Below are 19,070 nucleotides of genomic sequence, written 5' to 3'. Positions count from 1 at the left end.
CTTCTTTGGACTTAACAAGTATTTATTGAACATCTGTTTTGTTCTGGGAGCTATACTACGTATTACGGATACAGAGACTAATTATTCACAAAACTTGCTCCTCGGGAACTTATCAACTAGCAAACCAGAGGCAAATATTTGTGTAAGAAGAATTAAGTATCACAGATGTTAATAAGAGAAGTCTGGCATTTTCATGGGTCTTGAGTGCAGTGAGAAATGTACGGATGGTGTAGTGTGAGCACAGTTAACGTAAGGTTGCTAACCTTCTGAAGAACAACTTTTTAATCTGAAATAATGGTATTTTGGGTATAAGTTATTTTGGTATAAAATGTTATTTTGAGAGATGGTAATAAGATGATAGTTGTTTGTTTCTGTGCTTTTTGGAAAAGTAAATTGTCTGCAAGACTATCTAGGAACCTCTGGAGTGAAAGATAGAGGGAAAGAAAAGAAAAAGAAAACAAAAGAAAAGAAGGGGGGTGGGAGGGAGGAAGGAAAGAGAGAGAGAAAGAAAGAGACAGGGAGGAAGGAAAGAGGAGAAAGACAGAGAGGGAGGGAAAGAGGGGAGGAAGGAAGGAAGAAATGGTTAAGTTTGCTGACGTGGGGAGGCAGGCATAAAGAAAAGCCTCATAAAGAATGTGCTGGGTCTCTGTCTTATTTTTCTTTTCTTTTCTTTTCTTTTTTTCTTTCTTTCTTTTTTTTTTTTTTTTTTTTTTTTTTTTGAGTAGACTCTTGAAAGGTAAGTAAGTGTTTATCTCATGGGGTTGGGAGAAATTCTAAGTAGAGAAGAAGCATGAACAAAGCACTGAGACAGAAACAGAGAAACAAAAAGTAGTTTGTTATGGAGAAAACCTAGGGTGGGACAGGTAAGAGAGAAGAGTGGAGGAAGACTCAGGTTCTTTGCAGGGGCCCTCCATAGACAGATCCTATTACCAGGATAAAGAGTACGGGAGGAACAGCAGGTTTTGGAAGAAAGGTAATGAATTCAGTTTTGAACTTCTGGACTTTGAAGTGCTTTTGTAGCAGTTAAGTAGAGATGGGTGGGCAGTTCCAGGTACAGTTCCCATAACTCTACAAAGATTTCCAGGCTGAGACCCTATCACCTTTTACACTTGCTCACATTTCAGGTATCTTAAAAACAAACAACCCCAACCTCTCTCAGCTTTTTACCCTATTGGATCTACTGTCCCCTTTCTCTCTCTTCACAGCCAGCCTTCTCAAAAGCGAATTGCACTTGCCTTCTTCCCTTAGCCTGCTTCACTTTCCACAGATGTGATTTTTGCCTGTATCCCTCCATTGAAATGGCTTTCCCCAAGGTCACTGATGACCACTTCTGCTCCCTGACCCTGCCCTCCTGCCCCCACAGTCAGAAAATCCAGTGGACACTTTGTAGGCCTGAGTTAGCACTATCTCTGCAATTTCACGGAGTTGACCAGTCCTTCCTTCTTGATACCCTGCTCCCTTGGCTTCTGTGACCCTTCTGCATAGCCGTCTTCCTGTCTATAACTTCCAAAATCACTTGTCGAAAAGCAGCGTACTTAGGATTATCAACCTTAAGTAAATATTGATTTATAATGAAAAAGTACAAAGTTTCTTATTCTTCCTTAGCTATAAGTACTATACTATTAGCCTATGAATTGGAGAGAACTAAGGACCTCTTTTTTTTTTTTTTTAATCCTCTAATGGTGGATAAAGGGTTTGTTCTGACATTTTTCACTTGGGAAAACCATGTTTAAGATATGACACAGATAGATAAATAAATACATAAATTAAAAAAAGGGGTGCCTGGGTGGTTCAGTCAGTTAAGCGTCTGACTCTTGATTTTGCCTCAGGTAGTGATCTCACAGTCGTGAGATCAGCCCTATGTCAGGCTCCACACTGGGCATGAAGCCTGCTTAAGATTCTCTCCCTCTCCCTCTGCTCCTACCCCACTCACATGTGTGCTCTCTCTTTCTCTCTATCTCAAAAAAAAAAAAAAAAAAAAGACAGAGAAAATTAACCTGTTTAGAAAATATGACTAATTAAAATGTACAGAACAGTTGTAGTTCAGGGGTGCCTGGGTGGCTCAGTTGGTTAAGCTCCCGACTCTTGGTTTTGGCTCGGGTCATGATCTCACGGTTTGTGGGCTCAAGCCCTGTGTTGGGCTCTGTGCTGACAGTGTGGAGCCTTCTTGGGACTCTGTTTCCCCCTCTCTGCCCCTCCCCTGCTCTCTCTCAAAATAAACAAACTCATAAAAATAAATAAATAAGAACAGTGGTAGTTCAAACAGTGGTAGTTTGGCGACCTCTGACCTCTGTGGCCAGGCACTTGGACCTGCTCCAGTGTCACATCTGGGCCTTGAGCAGGACTCCCGATATAAAAAGCTACCAGTACAGAGCCGTCCTTCCTGCCACACAGTTCCACAAGCCTGGAAACGCTGAAAAAGTAAGAACTGATTAATTGTAACCAAGCAAACACACTTGTGAGTTGGGAAGTGTGAGGAAATCCGTCAATTTTCCTTTCAGGCAGAAATAGTTCCCCTGTAAATGTTAGAAGCAAATGAAAAGATATCCAGTGAGTAGAAGACCTGTCAGCCACTAACCAACAATACCATTACCAAAGTACACAAAAAATTTTTTTGATGTGTGGGTTTATAGCTTGCTTCTTGACGTATTTTAATTTTTAAAATACCAGTGCCTATCATTGATTGTCTTTCTTCTATGGGGAAATAAGGAGAGGGATTTTGGTGGGAATTAAATTCGGCGGAATAGATTTCATTTGTTTAAACTGTAGAACAGTGGATATCATTAAAGATGTCTAACCAGGATATTAAAATAATATTCTGGGCAATATTTGTGACATTTTAAAAGGTTATTTCATCGGATGTGTAGATAGTTTAAAAATCCAGGTCCTTGGGGCACCTGGGTGGCTCAGTTGGTTGAGCATCCAACTTCGGCTCAGGTCATGATCTCAGGGTTCGTGGGCTCAAGCCCTGCATCGGGGTTTATGCTGACAGGGAGGAGACTGCTTTGGGTTCTCTGTCTCCCTCTCTCTCTGCCCCTCCCTGGCTTGTGCTCTCTCTCTCTGTCTCCAAAATAAATAAACATTAAAAAAAAAAAACAGGTCCTTTTTCACCACTGTCCCCAAAGTGCTGGGCATGTAGGGGAGGGAAGGGGACTATCTGGAGACCTGATTTACTTGAAAATGAATGAGAATCAGTTTAATCTTAGTCATTTGGCTCTCTTTACTATGGGTGGGTTGCTGGGATTTCTTTTGTTGTTACGTGGTGATACTATGTTTGGATTTATGATGTTTCCATGTCCCCAGTGTAAAAGGTTTTATGGATATGTTGGTTGAGTTGAATTCATTTGGGCCAGAAATTCTCCTGTCCCTTTGTAACAGCTTCCTTATTTTGGCTTATTTACCCTGGTGACACTTAACAAAGGTGAAAGGGTAGACAAAATGACACACATTGCATTTTGGGAGGAATTTGTGAACCTCTATTCTCTCCAACGTAAAATTTTCGTCTCCCAGTACTCCAGATTTATTACCCTCATGCATGATCACCTTGTACGTTAGTTCTTTCTCAGAGTTTCTCCTCAAGAAAGTTTGTGGCTTTTCTGCTGTATTGTTTCTCCTTTTTTTAATGGCTCAACTCATTGACCATAGTCCTTGTTTTTTGCAGTTTTTTGCAAGGCTGTCTCTTATGCTGGGCTTTATTTGGCTGTTACAGCTAGGCAGGTTAGGGCAGGCTGAGAGAAATCACCCCCCTTTCGGTTAGTTTAGATTCTGAATTTTCTGCTTTAAGGCCGTGTTCCAAGTCTGCTATTGCTGTTGATCTGACATGGCATTGTGTTTGCACTGAATTTTAGAAGACTAAGAAAATGTAAGAATGAGACTGTCTGCAGAACAAGTGGGAAAAACTAAAGGGAGAACAGCTTTGCCCCGGGGGGATTTGAACTGACATCAGTTAGTGTAAATCAAAACATTATCTTCTCAGTCTGTGTCCTAGACAAGTTTAGGAAAGATTGTGGAGAGTAGAATTTATAGATTCTATTCTTCTTTCTCACAGACTTATAATATTAATTTCAGAGACATACTCTGTTGAAGTCTGCTTAGTATCCAGTTGTCACTGGTCTCTGACACTCTCCCCATTTTAGTCAAGTCTTTTATGCAGCTCTGAATCTCTGGAACTCCAATTCTTTTTACACAGCAAATAAACTGGGTAGTTTTACATGTTTTAGAACTTATCCTCCCGTGGTTCTTTGTTAGTGTAAGCACACACATGGGTATGGATGTCCCCTCCTGTGACATAAACAGTACTATGCTATAAACTTTCCTCCACCTTGCTTTTTTCGCTTAACAATATATTCTGAAGATCATTCCGCAGTAGAATATACAGATATTTTGCTATGCTTCAATTCTTTTTTAAGAGCTGCAAAGTACTTCATTATAGAGCATTCTATATTTTATTCATTTAATCCCCTATCAATGGACATTTGGGTGGATTCCTGCATTTTGATACAACTGATGCTCCGTACATACAATTTTTCACATTTTTGCCAAGAATGTTAAATCATTTTCTGGGTTCCTTTTTTCTCTTTTTTTATTTTCTTTTATGTGCCTTTTCTATTTTTTCCTTCCTTATCTACTTCATCTTTTTTTTCCTTACCTTATGTGGTTCTGTGGTAACATAAAGAAAAGGATGTATGATTTTTAATATATATATTAACTTCAAACATGTACATTTTATGTAAAATAGTATAAATGGTATATACTGATATGTTTTATTATAATATGTAAATTAATATGATGTATATTAAATTTAACATATAAATATATATTTAAATGTGTATTGTGGAGTGGTTTTTTTTCAGCTATTTAATAGCTAATTGAAAAATAATAGCTAATTAAATTTCCCATTTTTTTTAAGTTTATTTATTTATTTTGAAAGAGAGAAAGAGAGAATCCCAAGCAGGCTCCAACACTCAGTGCAGAGCCCAACATGGGGCTCAGTCTCACAACCATGAGGTCATGACCTGAGCCAAAATCAAGAGTCTGACACTTAACTGACTGAGCCACCCAGGCACCGCAAAATTTCCCATTCTTGAATTAATACCCGATGATTAGAATCATATAAAACTTTGAAATCAAATTCTGTTCCAATTACCTATGCAAAGTTCCTGCCAATTAAAATTTTTGCCTAACTGTGATTAGAAATGATACTATGTCATTGCTAGTATGCATACCCCCAATCTGAAACTCTATGTACATACTACTGATTACTGAGCAGAAAAGTGAAAAACTCAATATTTGGCATCCTGTAGAACATCTTCTTATGTTTGTGTATATCCTTCCAACACATACTCTTGATCACCTTTTAAAAAACACATAATGGGGCACCTGGGTGGCTCAGTTGGTTGAGAGTCCGACTTAGGCTCAGGTCATGATCTCATGGTTCATGAGTTCAAGCCCCACATCGGGCTCACTGCTGTCAGCCTGTCAGTGCAGACAGAGCCTGCTTTGAATCCTCTGTACCCTCTCTCTGCCCCTCCCCAGCTTGTGCTCTCCCCAAAATAAATAAATATTAAAAATAAATAAATAAAAAAGTATCTAAAAAAATTACACAACGTATCAATCAGAATTCCTATTAGCATATGTGCTGCAGAAGTGAGCACAAGAATTCCTATTAGCAAGCAACAGAAATGACCTCAATAAAAGGATATTGGGTCGCTGACAGAATTGCCAGTAGGTTTGGAGAGCCAGAATCAGAGACCAAGGCTATTCAGCCAAGAACAGTGCTCCAAACCATGTACTTAAAAAAAAAAAAAAAAAAAAAAAAATTTAATGTTTATTTATTTTTGAGAGAGAGAGAGAGAGAGAGAGAGAGAGAGAATGCGAGTGGGGGAGGGGCAGAGAGAGAGAGAGGGAGACACAGAATCTGAAGCAGGCTCCAGGCTCTGAGCTGTCAGTACAGAGCCAACATGGGGCTCAAACTCACGAACCGCGAGATCGTGACCTGAAACGAAGTCGGACGCTTAACCGACTGAGCCACCCAGGTGCCCTTCGAACCGTGTACTTTTGATCTAGTAAGTCCAGTGCCACCGAGCAACAGATACCGCACTTTCCACTAACAGCTGTAGAAGACACTAGATATTGCTGCCCTTGAACTTGATACTGCTGCAACTGCCATAAGCAAGGGAAAAAATCATACAGGTGGCACACAGTAAGTCCTATGTGAGTGTTTAATAAACAGGTAAAATGATATAATTTGTAGGTCTGCTTATAATTTACTTTTTCCACTTAATCAGGTTTACTCAAATTGTAATTTTTTTTTATGCTGAAAGCAAATAAATGAATGAGGACGTTGCTATTAAGCTCTTCATGTTTTGGAATCCCCATTCTTTCCCTAGGATATTTTGCATATTACATGGGACATTAACTGTATGACAAGAACATATATTAATGTTGTCAGTATGTATATTAATATTAGTAAGGCTTGATTTCTCTTTAATATTTTTTCCTACTGCAGTGGTCATCTTGTGGACCCCATGAGTTAGGTGTGTCCACTTTCAGAGACAGCTCTGCTCTGAAGGTTGTATATATCCACTTTTGGAGACAGCACTACTGTTTCTTGTCGTTAGGATTATATTTGCTGTTAGAGTGGTAGGTTACCAATAGTGAATGATATTTCAGTTTTTAAGATGTATGTGAGAGAAGTCTTTAAGTCACACACTCAAAATGAACTCGATAATTTCTAAGTATAAATGTGTAAATAATAAAGAGTTTACTGATGGTGCTTCAAAATTGTGTAGATGTGGAAGTTTTTATATCACTTGTTTAGGGACCAGTTCCTTCATTTACAGGCACATACCCTTTAATGAGTTCCTTTTATGACAGACATCACCTTGGCCAGCATCCAAAACGAAGCTTTTGTTATTCACTGTGTACCATTGTATTAGAAATTACATTAGGTAATTTTCTTCTCTTTGTCTTCTTTTCTTCTTTGTTTTCTACAGCTGGCATAACTTTGACAACAGATTGCCTTGAAGATAGCCTCCTTACATGCTATTGGGGGTGCAGTGTTCAAAAATTCTATGAAGCTCTACAGAAGCACTTTTATTGCTTCCGAATAAGCACTCCCCAAGCACTGGAAGATGCTCTGTATAGTGAATATCTTTATCAAGAACAGTATTTGTATCCTTTTATCTGATATATCCATTGACAAATGAAAATTTTATTTTATTTTTTTAATTTTATTAAAAAAAAATTTTTTAACCTTTATTTATTTTTGAAAGAGACCGAGTGTGAGCGGGGGAGGGGCAGAGAGAGAGGGAGACACAGAATCCGAAGCAGGCTTCAGGCTCCAAGCTGGTCAGCACAGAGCCCGATGCCGGGCTCAAACTCACAAACCGTGATATCATGACCTGAGCCGAAGTCGGATGCTTAACCGACAGAGCCACCCAGGCGCCTTGACAAGTGAAAATTTTAGACATTAGACTTTTTATGGATAAAATAAACTATTTGCTAAGTTACTGTTACCTTTGGTGTATTACTGTATTTTTGGTTACAGTGGCAATTTACCTTTACATTTTCAAAAAGTATTAAAAAGGACAGCAAAGAAGAAATATATTGCCAGTTACCAAGAGATACTAAAATTGAAGACTTTGGTTCTGTGCCCAGATCTCGCTATCCATTGGTAGCACTGTTGACCCTAGCTGATGAGGATGACCGAGAAATTTATGATATTGTAAGTAATTTTAAAATTCTGGAAAAATTCCTTCGAGTGATTTGGATGATAGGTAATAATTATTTGGCAAATAAAAAAAGTTTTCTTGTAATTCTTGAGGACATACATTTGGCCCAGATATATTTTTCTTGAAAAAGGAATCCATGGGAAATACAGCTGTATGATTTTTATACATATAACAGCTCCTTCGGAGTATGACTTTTTTTTCTCCATATGTTACAAGAATATGATATTATTTAAAAAACAAAAGGTATATTGTAGTTGGCTAGATTTTGGGAAGCATGTTTATTAACATTTTTAACACTGAGTAAATAAGCATTGGAATCATCTGCAGTGCTCAATTTTAAGAGTGTTCCCTCTTTTCTTTGCATGCTTACAGTCACCTTGTTTCCCTCTTAGCCCCTGCCACACATCTGCATCCTCTATGTGTTTGGTTCCTATATTTTCAGTAATCTCCATTTCTCATTATGTGCCAATTATTTCTTTAGTCTGGTAGTTTGTCCCTATTAGGAAGATAAAATCATCTTAGAGATCTAAGAGGACCTGAGCCCTGACATTCCTCTAAGTATAGTAGAGGCTTATACATGAAGTAAACTTTTGGTGAAATCCTTTCATGGTAAGAATGCCCTTATACACAATTTACTACTTTTCTGAAGTGCATGATACAGATATGTTTATTAATAAAGATATGGTAACATTTTATGATGCTTTCTAAAGTACACAATATATTCGCTAACATTAACTCATTTACTTCTTCCAACAACCTTGTGTGTTAGAACCAATATTCTTTTTATAAAGACTGAAATAGAGTCTGAAGAAAAATCTCAGTCATTCAGGAAGAGATGGAACCAGGGCTTGATGTGATAAGCCTTTGTAGTCCTGTGCCAAGTGCCTTTAAAAAAATTTTTTTAAAGGAATATCTCCTTGAAACAAGTGTACATTTTCTTGCATTTGGAAGGTGCAGACCCTTATTGAGAAATCTAGACCCTGCTCATACAGTTTGGGTTTTTAGCCTTACCAAGTTGAAGTTCCATTGAACCAAAGTCAGTTTGGTTTTTCTAAACTAGTCATACTAATAGTGGTGTGTTTCCAGAACCTAATAATACACTGCACGGAACACAGTAGGTGCTCACTAAACTTGATGAGTGGGGTTGGGGTGGGGGGAATACCATACCAAGCAATGTTGGTGAACCTCATGGAGCTTCACAGCAGGTCAGTTGACTGTGCACGAGGAGTGAGGAGTGCATAGGAGAGATCCTCTGGTTTCCACCCCTTCCTGCCCTTCACCCCCAGCCCCCCACCCCTTTCCAGTTGAAGGTAAATAAGAACTGTCAGGTTGGTGTTTCATATTTCCAGCCTCTGTTCTTTATCCTGCCCACCCCAGCAAGGTAACCCTTCCATCACCACTGTGCCTCCCATGTCTTCTCTGCTCCCCTACTTCCTTCCACTCATTCAGAACAGATAGGGTCAGATCTGTCACCTTCCTCCCAGCTTCTCCTTTTGGTTTCTTTTCCCCTCACTGAGGGGAAAACCTAGCGAACCTATCTGTTTAAGGTATTCAGTGTCTTCTTCGTTTTCTAACTTTCTTCCTCAGTCTAGACAGAGGAGAGTGTGTATGTGTTAAAATGTATATAACATAAAATTTACTGTTTTAATCACTTTCCAGTGTACAGGTCAATGGCATTATAAACAGGGAAAGATTTGCTATCAGGTCCCTGATCCAACTGGAATGAAACCTATGTGGCCCAGCTGTGCATGTGGGAAGCTCATTCCCACAGGGGAGCCGGTGTCCGGCCCTCAAGGGTTAATAGGCATTTTCTTTTTACTTCTGTTTATTTTTTCAATGTTTATTTATTTATTTTGAGAGAGAGACAGTGCGAGCAGGGGAGGGACAGAGAAAGAATCCCAAGCGGGCTCTGCACTGTCAGTGCAGACTCTGATATAGGGCTTGAACTCATAAATCATGAGATAATGACCTGAGCTCAAATCAAGAGTCAAACCCTTAACCAAGTGAACCACCCAGGTGCCCCACTTTTCCTTTTAAAGTCTCCCTGCCTGGAACCTCCCCTGGGTCTTTTCTTCTTCTCAGGCTCCCTCCCCTTTGTCCTGTTAATCTTGCTTCTTATCTCTCAGATTGGGCCTAATATTGGAACTAAAGCATATTTGTTAGCATAGTATGTATTAATGTTGTCTGTTCTTAATTTTAAAAGCAAACCAAACATTTGGTTTTTCAATATTTTATCTGGGGGTGAGAGTAAATATATATATAACTCTACCATTCCTATTGTAACAGTAAAAATTACATTTTGACAATGTAGTCAGTTATTTTAGGTAGATTAAGGAAAGCAGGGTTGTTACTGCAATATTTTGACTTTGAAATTTTTTTCATTTTTACTCAATTATATTAAATTTCTGTATTACTCAAATAATATATGTTTGTGGCAGGAAATAGAATTAGAAAATCTAGATAAGCCAGAAGGAAAAAAGCATAATCTCCTATATTGTGTCATCCAAAGTTAACCACTGTGAATATTTGTCTGTATCTTTGCAGACCTTTATATATGTAATTTTTTAACAAAAACAAAAAATTATATGTACTATTCTGAGACATGTTTTCATTTAGTATATTTTGAGCATCTTTTCCATACCAGATTTATATCTATAGCTACATATGTATTTATAACTCGCATGATAGTAGCTTCTGAAGCTTTTAGTATTAAATCCAATGGCAGGATTGTTCATGTGAGATGATAACATTTCTACCAGTCCTGTCATTTTGATTCAGTATTGCAAGCTTCTGAAACCATTAACCATTAAATTATGAAATCCTGATAGAGCTATAAACAATATTATATGTTTACAGCCATAGAAGGGTTCTGTTTTTAAACTTTTTCTTTGGATATAATTTCAGAAACTTGCAAAAACAAAGAAGCAGAAGAACAGCCCTATACCTTTTACCGAGACCTCCTATTGTTAATTATTAACATTTGCACTGTTTGCACCATTACTTGCCTATATGTGTGTATTTTTTTAAATGAATTGAGAAGTTGTATGAATGATTCTTTACCCTAAATATTTTAGTGTGTATTTCCCGATAATAGGAATGTTCTCTTATATAAACACAACATAGTTATCAACTTTATAAATCTGACATTGATAAAATATTTGATCCAACCTATTACCTATATTCCAATATGTCAGTGGGTTTAGCAGTCTTCTTTACAGCATGTTTTTCCCACCAGTACAGGTTCTAGTCTGGAGTCAGATACTGTTTATCATGTATCTTTAACCTCTTTTAACCTAGAACTATTTTCGTAGCCTGTTTGTCTTTTACAACATTAGTATTTTTAAAAAATGTTTACTTATTTATTTTGAGAGAAAGAGAGAGAGAGTGTGTGCATGCATGGCATGGGATCAGGGGTGGGGCTTAGAGAAGAAGGGAAAAGATCTTAAGCAGGCCCCACCCTGTCAGTGCAGAGCTGGACAAGCAGCTGGATCTCTTGAACCCTGAGGTCATGACCCCAGCCGAAACCAAGAGTCAGATGTTTAACCAGCTGAGCCACCCATGCAACTCATGACATTAGCATTTTTGAAGAGTATAGTCACATGCACCCTTTTTGTAAAATAGTACAGTTCTCATTTTGTGTGTCTGATGTTTCATCATGATTAGATTGGAGTTGTGCATTTTCAGCCAGTCTACTTCACAGGTGATGATGTGTGCTTTTCAGGGCGGCACCTTTCCAGGCATGGGCAGTTCTTTCCCCTCATTGGTGATGTTCATTTTGTTCTCTTGGCAAGGTGTTATTTAATTTCTCCTCTCCCAATTTTTTCCCCTCTCTTGCAAATAGTAAGCAGTTGGTGTGGGAGGGGCACTTTTAAGACCATGCAAATATTCCAGTTTTTATGAGAATTTCCCCCTGGATATAATATCCATTGACAATTCTTACCAGATTTTATCTTTACTATCATGGTTGCAAAAATGACTGTTTTCCAACTCCAGCCCTTCAATCAGCCCTCAGTATTCTACTATAAGCAAGAGACCTCCCATTTATTTATTTATTATCCATACAGCCTCAGGAATTCCTTTTTTCCCCCAGTGGTTTATAATTCATTACTGAATTTAATTATTTTGGTGCTCAACTGCCCTCTCGTTACTTTCTGCCTGAAGATTTATAGTCAAACTCTGTGTCCATAAATTACTCAGATTAGTTCTCCTAAAAGTCAAAAAATACTGTATAAATTAGAGGTGTACTCAGGTGTTGCTCTCATCCCTTCCTCCCATTCTTATATACCCCAATTCTTATAGATAACCAAGTTCATTGTTTTCTCATTTATCCCTTCTATGTTTCTGATTGTAATAATGAGAAGATACACACGTATATATTTTTTCTTATTTTCTCTCTTACTCAAAAGGTATCACACTTTATATATTAAACATGTTCCTGCTTTTTTTACTTCATAATATCTCCTGGAAACCACTCCAGATCAGTTCATAGAACACTTCCTCACTTTGTTTTTCAGAGCTGCATAGCACTCCATTGTATGCAGGATGTATGGGTACCACAGTTATTTAGCCAATCTCCTGTAGTTGGACATTCAGATAATTTCCAGTATTGTGCAATAACAAATAATCTTGCATTGAATAATCTGTGCATATGTATTTTCATATTGTTGAGGTTGTGTGGTTGGAGGGTAAGGGTATGTCATTTTGTTACATATTGCCAAATTCCCCTCCATTGGGATTATACCCTTGGAATTGTACCTTTTTTTTTCTTTTTTATACATTCCACTAGCAATATATGAGAGTAACTATTTCTTCATAGAGTATATTAACAAACGTTGAAATCTATTAATCCAATGAGTGAGAAGTGATATCTCAGTGGTTTTAATTTGTATTTTGTCATATTGTGAGTGAAATTGAAGATCTTTTTTTTTTTTTGGTTTATTTCTTTTGAGAGCAAGAGAAAGACAGCTTGAGCATGAGTGGAGGAGGGGGAAAGAGAGGGAGAGATGGAATCTCTAGCCAATTCCACACTATCATCTTTTAATATGGCTAAGGACCATATTTATATTTTTTGAGTGAATTGTCTATTCATATTTTTTGCCCATTTTTAATGGGATTTTTGGTTACTTTTTATCAGTATTTAAAAGTTCTTCATAAATTAGGGATATTGTAAATATTATTCCAGTTCTTCAGATGTCTTTTGACCTTGCCTATGGTGCTTTTTGGTATACAAGTTTTCAATTTTTATACAGTCAAGTGCGTCTGCCTCTGGGTCTGTGTCATAGTTAGAAAGTCTTTCACTACACCGAGAATAAAAAGGAATTCACATTTTTTCTTCTAGTGCTTGCACAGTTTTTTTTTTCTTTTGTACAATTAGATTTCTTATGCTTTTGGAGTTTATTTTTATGTATGATTATGAGAAATGCATATAATTTTATATTTTTCCAAACCGCTGTCCAGTTGTCCCAGTACTTTTCATTAAAAAGACTATTTGCCCAATGATTTCAGATCCCACCTTTATCATACTTGTATAGAAAGTTGGGTCTGTTTCTGAACTGTTCTGTTCTAGCCACCTGTCTGTTCATGTGCCTGTACCATATTATTTTAGTTTTAGAGACTTTGTAGTATGTTTTAATATCTGACTGGGCTCAGTCCTCCCCACAGCTTTCTTTTCAGTATTTTCCTAGCTATACTTATGTATTATTTTTCAATGAGAATTTTTGAGTTAACTCATATAACTCTATGAAAAAGCTCATTGGTATTTTTGTTGGGATGGCATTAAATTTATAATTTTGAATATAACTAAAAATAACTCTGGCAAAAATGTTGCCACTATTGAAATATTCAGTAATTGATCCTTTTTAATGACTGTGATTTAAATAAAATATTGTAAGTTTTCCAATTTGTCAACCTTTTATTTTTATTTCATATGTCTATGAAATAATGTAAGTACTGACTGGTATTTCATTTTTATTTTAGATTTCCATGGTGTCAGTAATTCATATTCCTGATAAGACTTATAAACTTTCCTGTAGAATATTATATCAATATTTACTGCTGGCTCAAGGTCAATTTCATGATCTTAAGGTAAGTACCCTGTCATCTTTCTCTGTCCCTTTTGTTTGCAGAGTTTCAAAGAATGACTATTTAGAAAGAGATAATGTTTCTCAGTTAGTCACAGAGTTAGCTGTTGTTTGCTGCTGGGTTTGCTAACTCACAAATTTTTAGCAGCTTTTATGACTCCCAGATTTAAAAGGTAATTGTTGTTTGTGTTTATCCTTAAACTTGTTTCTTTGGTTTCCAGCAACTTTTCATGTCTGCCAATAGTAACTCCACTCCCTCCAGCAATTCCTCTCCAGGAGAAAAAAGCACAGACCGAAGTTTGCTAGAAAAGGCTGGACTGTCTGAAAGTGAAATGGAGCCCCCTGAGGAGAATAGCAAGGACTGTGTTGTTTGCCAGAACGGGACTGTGAACTGGGTGCTTCTGCCGTGTAGACACACGTGCTTATGTGATGGCTGTGTTAGGTATTTTCAGCAGTGCCCTATGTGCAGGCAATTTGTGCAGGAATCTTTTGCACTTTGCAGTCAGAAGGAGCAAGAGAAAGACAAACTGAAAGCTCTTTGAGAGTATTGTTAAAACTGAAAAATACACCTTCCACTGAAGATGTCGAATTTGTGTTCTTGGAATTAATTGTCACGTGGAATCTACAGTATTGACCATCAATGAAAATTCTATTTTAACTTCACATTTGTATGGTACATGGATGATGAAATTAATTCCTTCCTGTTCACTATGGTAAATACTGGAATACCATCTGTGTTGATAACATAAAAATTCATTCAACTCTTGAGAAGAATGTAAATGTTTGGCCTTTTATCAGCTAGAAGGTTTCATATAATGTTGATTAGGAAAATTCTTAAAAGCAATTTATCTAAAATTTGAGGAGGTAAATGCCTCAAGATTTCTGGATGTTCTGCCTTTGACATAATCTGGAGTGGAATTTGGGAAAAATTGAATTCTTCCTAAAGTAATTGTATGTTCCCCATTTTATAAAGGAGTAGGACAGGGCTCCCAACTTTAAAACTTTTCCAAAAATAACAGTTTTTATAAATATCCATGTAATGGTTTTTAATTTTCCTTATAGTCACATAAACACAAGTCTTAATTTTAATATAGCTTCTTAAATCATAAATGCAAGATACAATTCTTGACTGTTCTCAGTATATCATAGATTAAAATGATACTCATCTGTAGGAGGCAGATATATGAAACATATAATAAAATTTCTTGGCTAATTAAATTTATTGTCAAATATGATTAGGTTAGCAGAATGTGACCTATCAGGGAAGATCTGTGAGACTCGTAATGCCTTACCTTAGATTTCCTCCCGCATAGCAAATCCATCCAAAACTGGAGAGGTTTTGGATCCAGAAAAACTGGTAAGAGAAACAAATAACTATTTTTTTCTAGCATATTTTTATTCCACATAAACCCATATCTTTCAGAACAGTCACATGATAGGCAAAAAGCCCCATCCCCCATGCTTTCCAAGATGACGAAGAAAAAGGTAAATCAGAACTTTCTGTGTCTTCAGGGGAAATTATCTTCAGTTCACTAAGAAATTAGATCACGGCAAATAAACTGAACTTCAGGGAGATTTTCAAGACGTTTTTGTCCTGTTTGTATTAGAATAATGCCTTATCTTTGTATCAGTGTTTTTACATAATGTCATTTCATTTTAATCAAATACAACACTCTGAAAAAGACATTACCTATTCTCCATTGTATACACCAAATCAAACTTTCGTCTCTGTTCAATAGCTATGTAATAAATACGTTCTAGGGGCCAGATTCCTTTGGGGGTCTGGGCTACAAAGAATCAGGCAAGACTTCTGACCCCTAAGTATTTGTGCCTCCAAGGAGCATTGACAGCATATCCCACCTCAGAAATTCCTTGAGCTCTGTTCCAACGGTACCACTGGAAGGAGGGCCATTAAAAGTCTGCCGCAGTCAGCTAGCAACAGTTCATCTGGGAAACTCACTTGGGTGAAAATTGGGGAATTCCTCAGAGATCATTTTGCCCATGTCAGCCATCCTGTTTCTCTTCACAGATCTGTCCAAGACATAGTTGCTTTCTCATATGCGATGGATTCCACCGGCAATCTTCCTCCATTCCTCATAATTTTTTTATTGTAGTAAAATATACATAACAGAAAATTTACCATTTTAACTATTTTTTTTGTTTATTTATTTTTGAGAGAGCGAGCACAAGCGGGGGAGAGGCAGAGAGAAAAGAGGATCCGAAGCAGGCTCTGCGCTGACAGCAGAGAGCCCGACATGGGGCTCGAACTCACAAAGTGAGAGGAGATGACCTGAGCTGAAGTCATGCTTAACCGGCTGAGCAACCCAGGCACCCCCCATTTTAACTATTTTTAAGTGTACAGTTCAGTGACCTTAAGTATATTCACATTGTTGTGTGACCATCATCACTATCCATCTTCAGAATTTTTTATCATACGAAACTGAAATTCTATGCCCATTAAATACTGACACCCCATGCCCTCTCTTTTCAGCCTTTGACTATTGGAGGTACTTCATATATATGGAATTACACAATATTTGTCCTTTTGTGTCTGACATTTCACTGGGTATAATGTCTTCAAGTTCATCTGTGCTATGGCATATACCAGAATTTCCTTCATTTTTAAGGCTAATATTCCGTTGTATGTATATACCACATTTTGTTTAGGTATTCACCCATCATTTTTTATAATTCTTAAAGATGATTTGCCCTTATCTCCTCTTGCTGTGACTAAAGTAATTGATTTTCCTGCCCTTGGTAGTAATAAATATAAATAATTTGGTAGGTAATCAAGTAAAAACGAGTGCAGTGACACCTAAAGGCTTATTTCAGCATTTTCCAGTAGCAGTGAATAAGTGACATTTTGTGGGAATATCTATAAAAGCATTGTATTTGAATGCGTTGTTAGGGAAAGTATTTGGCTTATATAGATTAGTGACTACTTTCCAAAGATATATAAAATTTATCATCCTAACCATTTTTAAATGTACAGTTTAGTAGTGTTAAGTATATTTGCATTCTTGTGCAACAAATCTCCAGAACTTTTTTATCTTGCAAAACTGAAACTATACTCATTAAACTGTACCTCTCCTCACTACAGCCTACCACCATTCACAGTATAATTGTGGTTTTGATTTGCATTTCCCTAATGGCTTAATGATGTTGAGCATCTTTTCAAATGTTTATTGGCCATTTGTATACCTATTCAGATCCTTTGCCCATTGGGTTGACTTTTTATTATTGGCTTGTAAAAGCTTATATTCTAGATGGAAGTCTTTTATCAGATACATGATTTACAAATATTCTCCATTCTTTGGGCTGTCTTTTCACCTTCTTGATGGTGTCCTTTGAAGCACAAAAGTTTTTGGGTTTTTTTTTTTTCTGTTTAATATTTTTATTTATTTTTGAAAGAGAGAGAGATAGAGACAGTGTGAGCGGGGGAGGGGCAGAGAGAGGGAGACACATCTGAATCTGAAGCAGGCTCCAGACTCTGAGCTGTCAGCACAGAGCCTGAAGCAGGGCTTGAACCCACAAACTATGAGATCATGACCTGAGCTGGTTGGATGCTCAACCGACTGAGCCACCCAGGCTCCCCAAAGCACAAAAGTTTTTAACTCTGATGAAGTGCAACGTATCTATTCTTTCTCTTGTTACTTGTGCTTTTGTTGTCATAACTAAGAAGACTTGGCCCAAGTTAAGGTCACAAAGATTTACTCATATTTCGTTCCAAGGATTTTACCATTTAGTTCTATGATTAATTTTGAGTTAAATTTTATATATAGTGTGAGGGAGGGGGTTCAGCTACATTCTTTTGCAGGTAGATCCTCAACAAATACTAGCAAACTGAATTCATCAATAGGTAAAACAAACCCCATGATCACATGAAATTTATTCCAGGGATGTAAGGATGTTTCAATATATGCAAATCAATGTGACACGCCACATTCACAAATGAGGGATAAAAATAATAAGATCATCTTAATAAATGCAGAAAAAGCACTTGACAAAATCCAACATCCATTCATGATAAAAACTCTCCACAAACAGTATAGAGGTAAGGTATCTCAACACCCATCCAAGTGAATTCCATAAGGCTAAGTAAGGACTTGCATTTATCTTGTTGATCCTCTATCTCTAGCACCAAGAACAGCAGCTAGTTCAAAATAGGCCTTCCAAGTATTTGTTGAATGAATAAGTGATTAAATGAATGAACAGTGTTTTGGGAGTAGAAACAGGAACAGGAGAGTCTGGACTCTGTTGAGCAACAATCTAATGGGAAAGATAGACATGTCCTCTCAGGTTCACCAACTGTTACCATTCACTGTACCCAAGCTGGAACCATAAGAGTTACCCTAGACTCCTCATTCCCTTACTCAAAAATTTACCAACTCTTTAGATCCTTATTCTCAACTGAATTACTGTAATAGCATCTTGATCCTGATTTTCCCATCTTCAGACTTTCCCCATTTCAAACTCCAAACCATCCTCAAAACTTATTTATGTTATTGACATTTTCTGCACCTATTCCAAGATTAGTAAAATTTAATTTCTCACACAGATGAAAATAAACATGACTTCCAATATTTTTTCTACACTACTCTGTAGGTTGCTACACTTCAAACCACCTTTAATACTGATATCTATAATGCAAATTGGATTCTATTGCTCAGTTTAATATAACTGCAATGAGTCTTCAATACCTTTAAGATTCATTCATTCATCTGTTCAGCAAATATCCGTTAAATGGCAAACTCTGTGCAAAGCAATGGGAATACACAGATAAACAGGTCAGTTCATGTCTTAGGCAGTTTCTAATCTATTGAGAGACACAGAGAAGTAAACAGGCAAAGTCGTAAGTGCTAAGATAGGCTTAGGCTGAGCATATTATGGGAGCTTATGGAGGAAGCTATCTCAGACTTGGAGGATGAGGAAAGGCTTCCTAGAGGAAGTGACAGAAAACCAGGACCCGAGGGACAGTTTGGTGTTGACTACGCAGGGAGAACAGCATTGTAGATCCTTTTATGTTCAGGGAAATGGAAATAATTCAGACTAGCTGGAGTGCAGAGTAAGAAGGAGAAAGAGGGAATGAGTCTGCAGAGATGGTCTTCTTCAATTTCGTTCATCAATGTCTGATAGTTTTCAGACTGAAGATCTTGGCTAAATTTATTCCTATGTATTTTATTCTTTTCAATGCAGTTGCAAGTGGGATTGTTTTCTTAATTTCTCTTTTGATAATTCATTTGTAGTTATGGAAACA

At 37.2% G+C, this 19,070-nt stretch overlaps 1 protein-coding gene across 1 annotated transcript in view; it reads left to right on the top strand.

Annotated features, from left to right (window-relative positions):
- CGRRF1 (cell growth regulator with ring finger domain 1) overlaps positions 1 to 15,031 on the top strand; it is a 28,864-nt gene extending 13,833 nt beyond the window's left edge. Inside the window, exons 3-6 of the mRNA XM_047079631.1 lie at positions 6,996 to 7,173; positions 7,579 to 7,726; positions 13,710 to 13,817; positions 14,035 to 15,031. Coding sequence (XP_046935587.1) covers positions 6,996 to 7,173; positions 7,579 to 7,726; positions 13,710 to 13,817; positions 14,035 to 14,355 — 755 coding nt within the window. The 3' untranslated portion in view covers positions 14,356 to 15,031. The remainder of the gene's footprint in view (positions 1 to 6,995; positions 7,174 to 7,578; positions 7,727 to 13,709; positions 13,818 to 14,034) is intronic.
- The last annotated feature ends 4,039 nt before the right edge of the window (positions 15,032 to 19,070 follow it).

The sequence above is a fragment of the Lynx rufus genome, unplaced genomic scaffold (assembly GCF_022079265.1).
Source record: "Lynx rufus isolate CCGP_SWC_20201006 ecotype Redwood Valley unplaced genomic scaffold, mLynRuf1.p SCAF_17, whole genome shotgun sequence".
Classification (NCBI taxonomy): Eukaryota; Metazoa; Chordata; class Mammalia; order Carnivora; family Felidae; genus Lynx; species Lynx rufus.
Note: the sequence above shows the minus strand (reverse complement) of the source record. Positions and strands in the feature narration are given on the sequence as shown.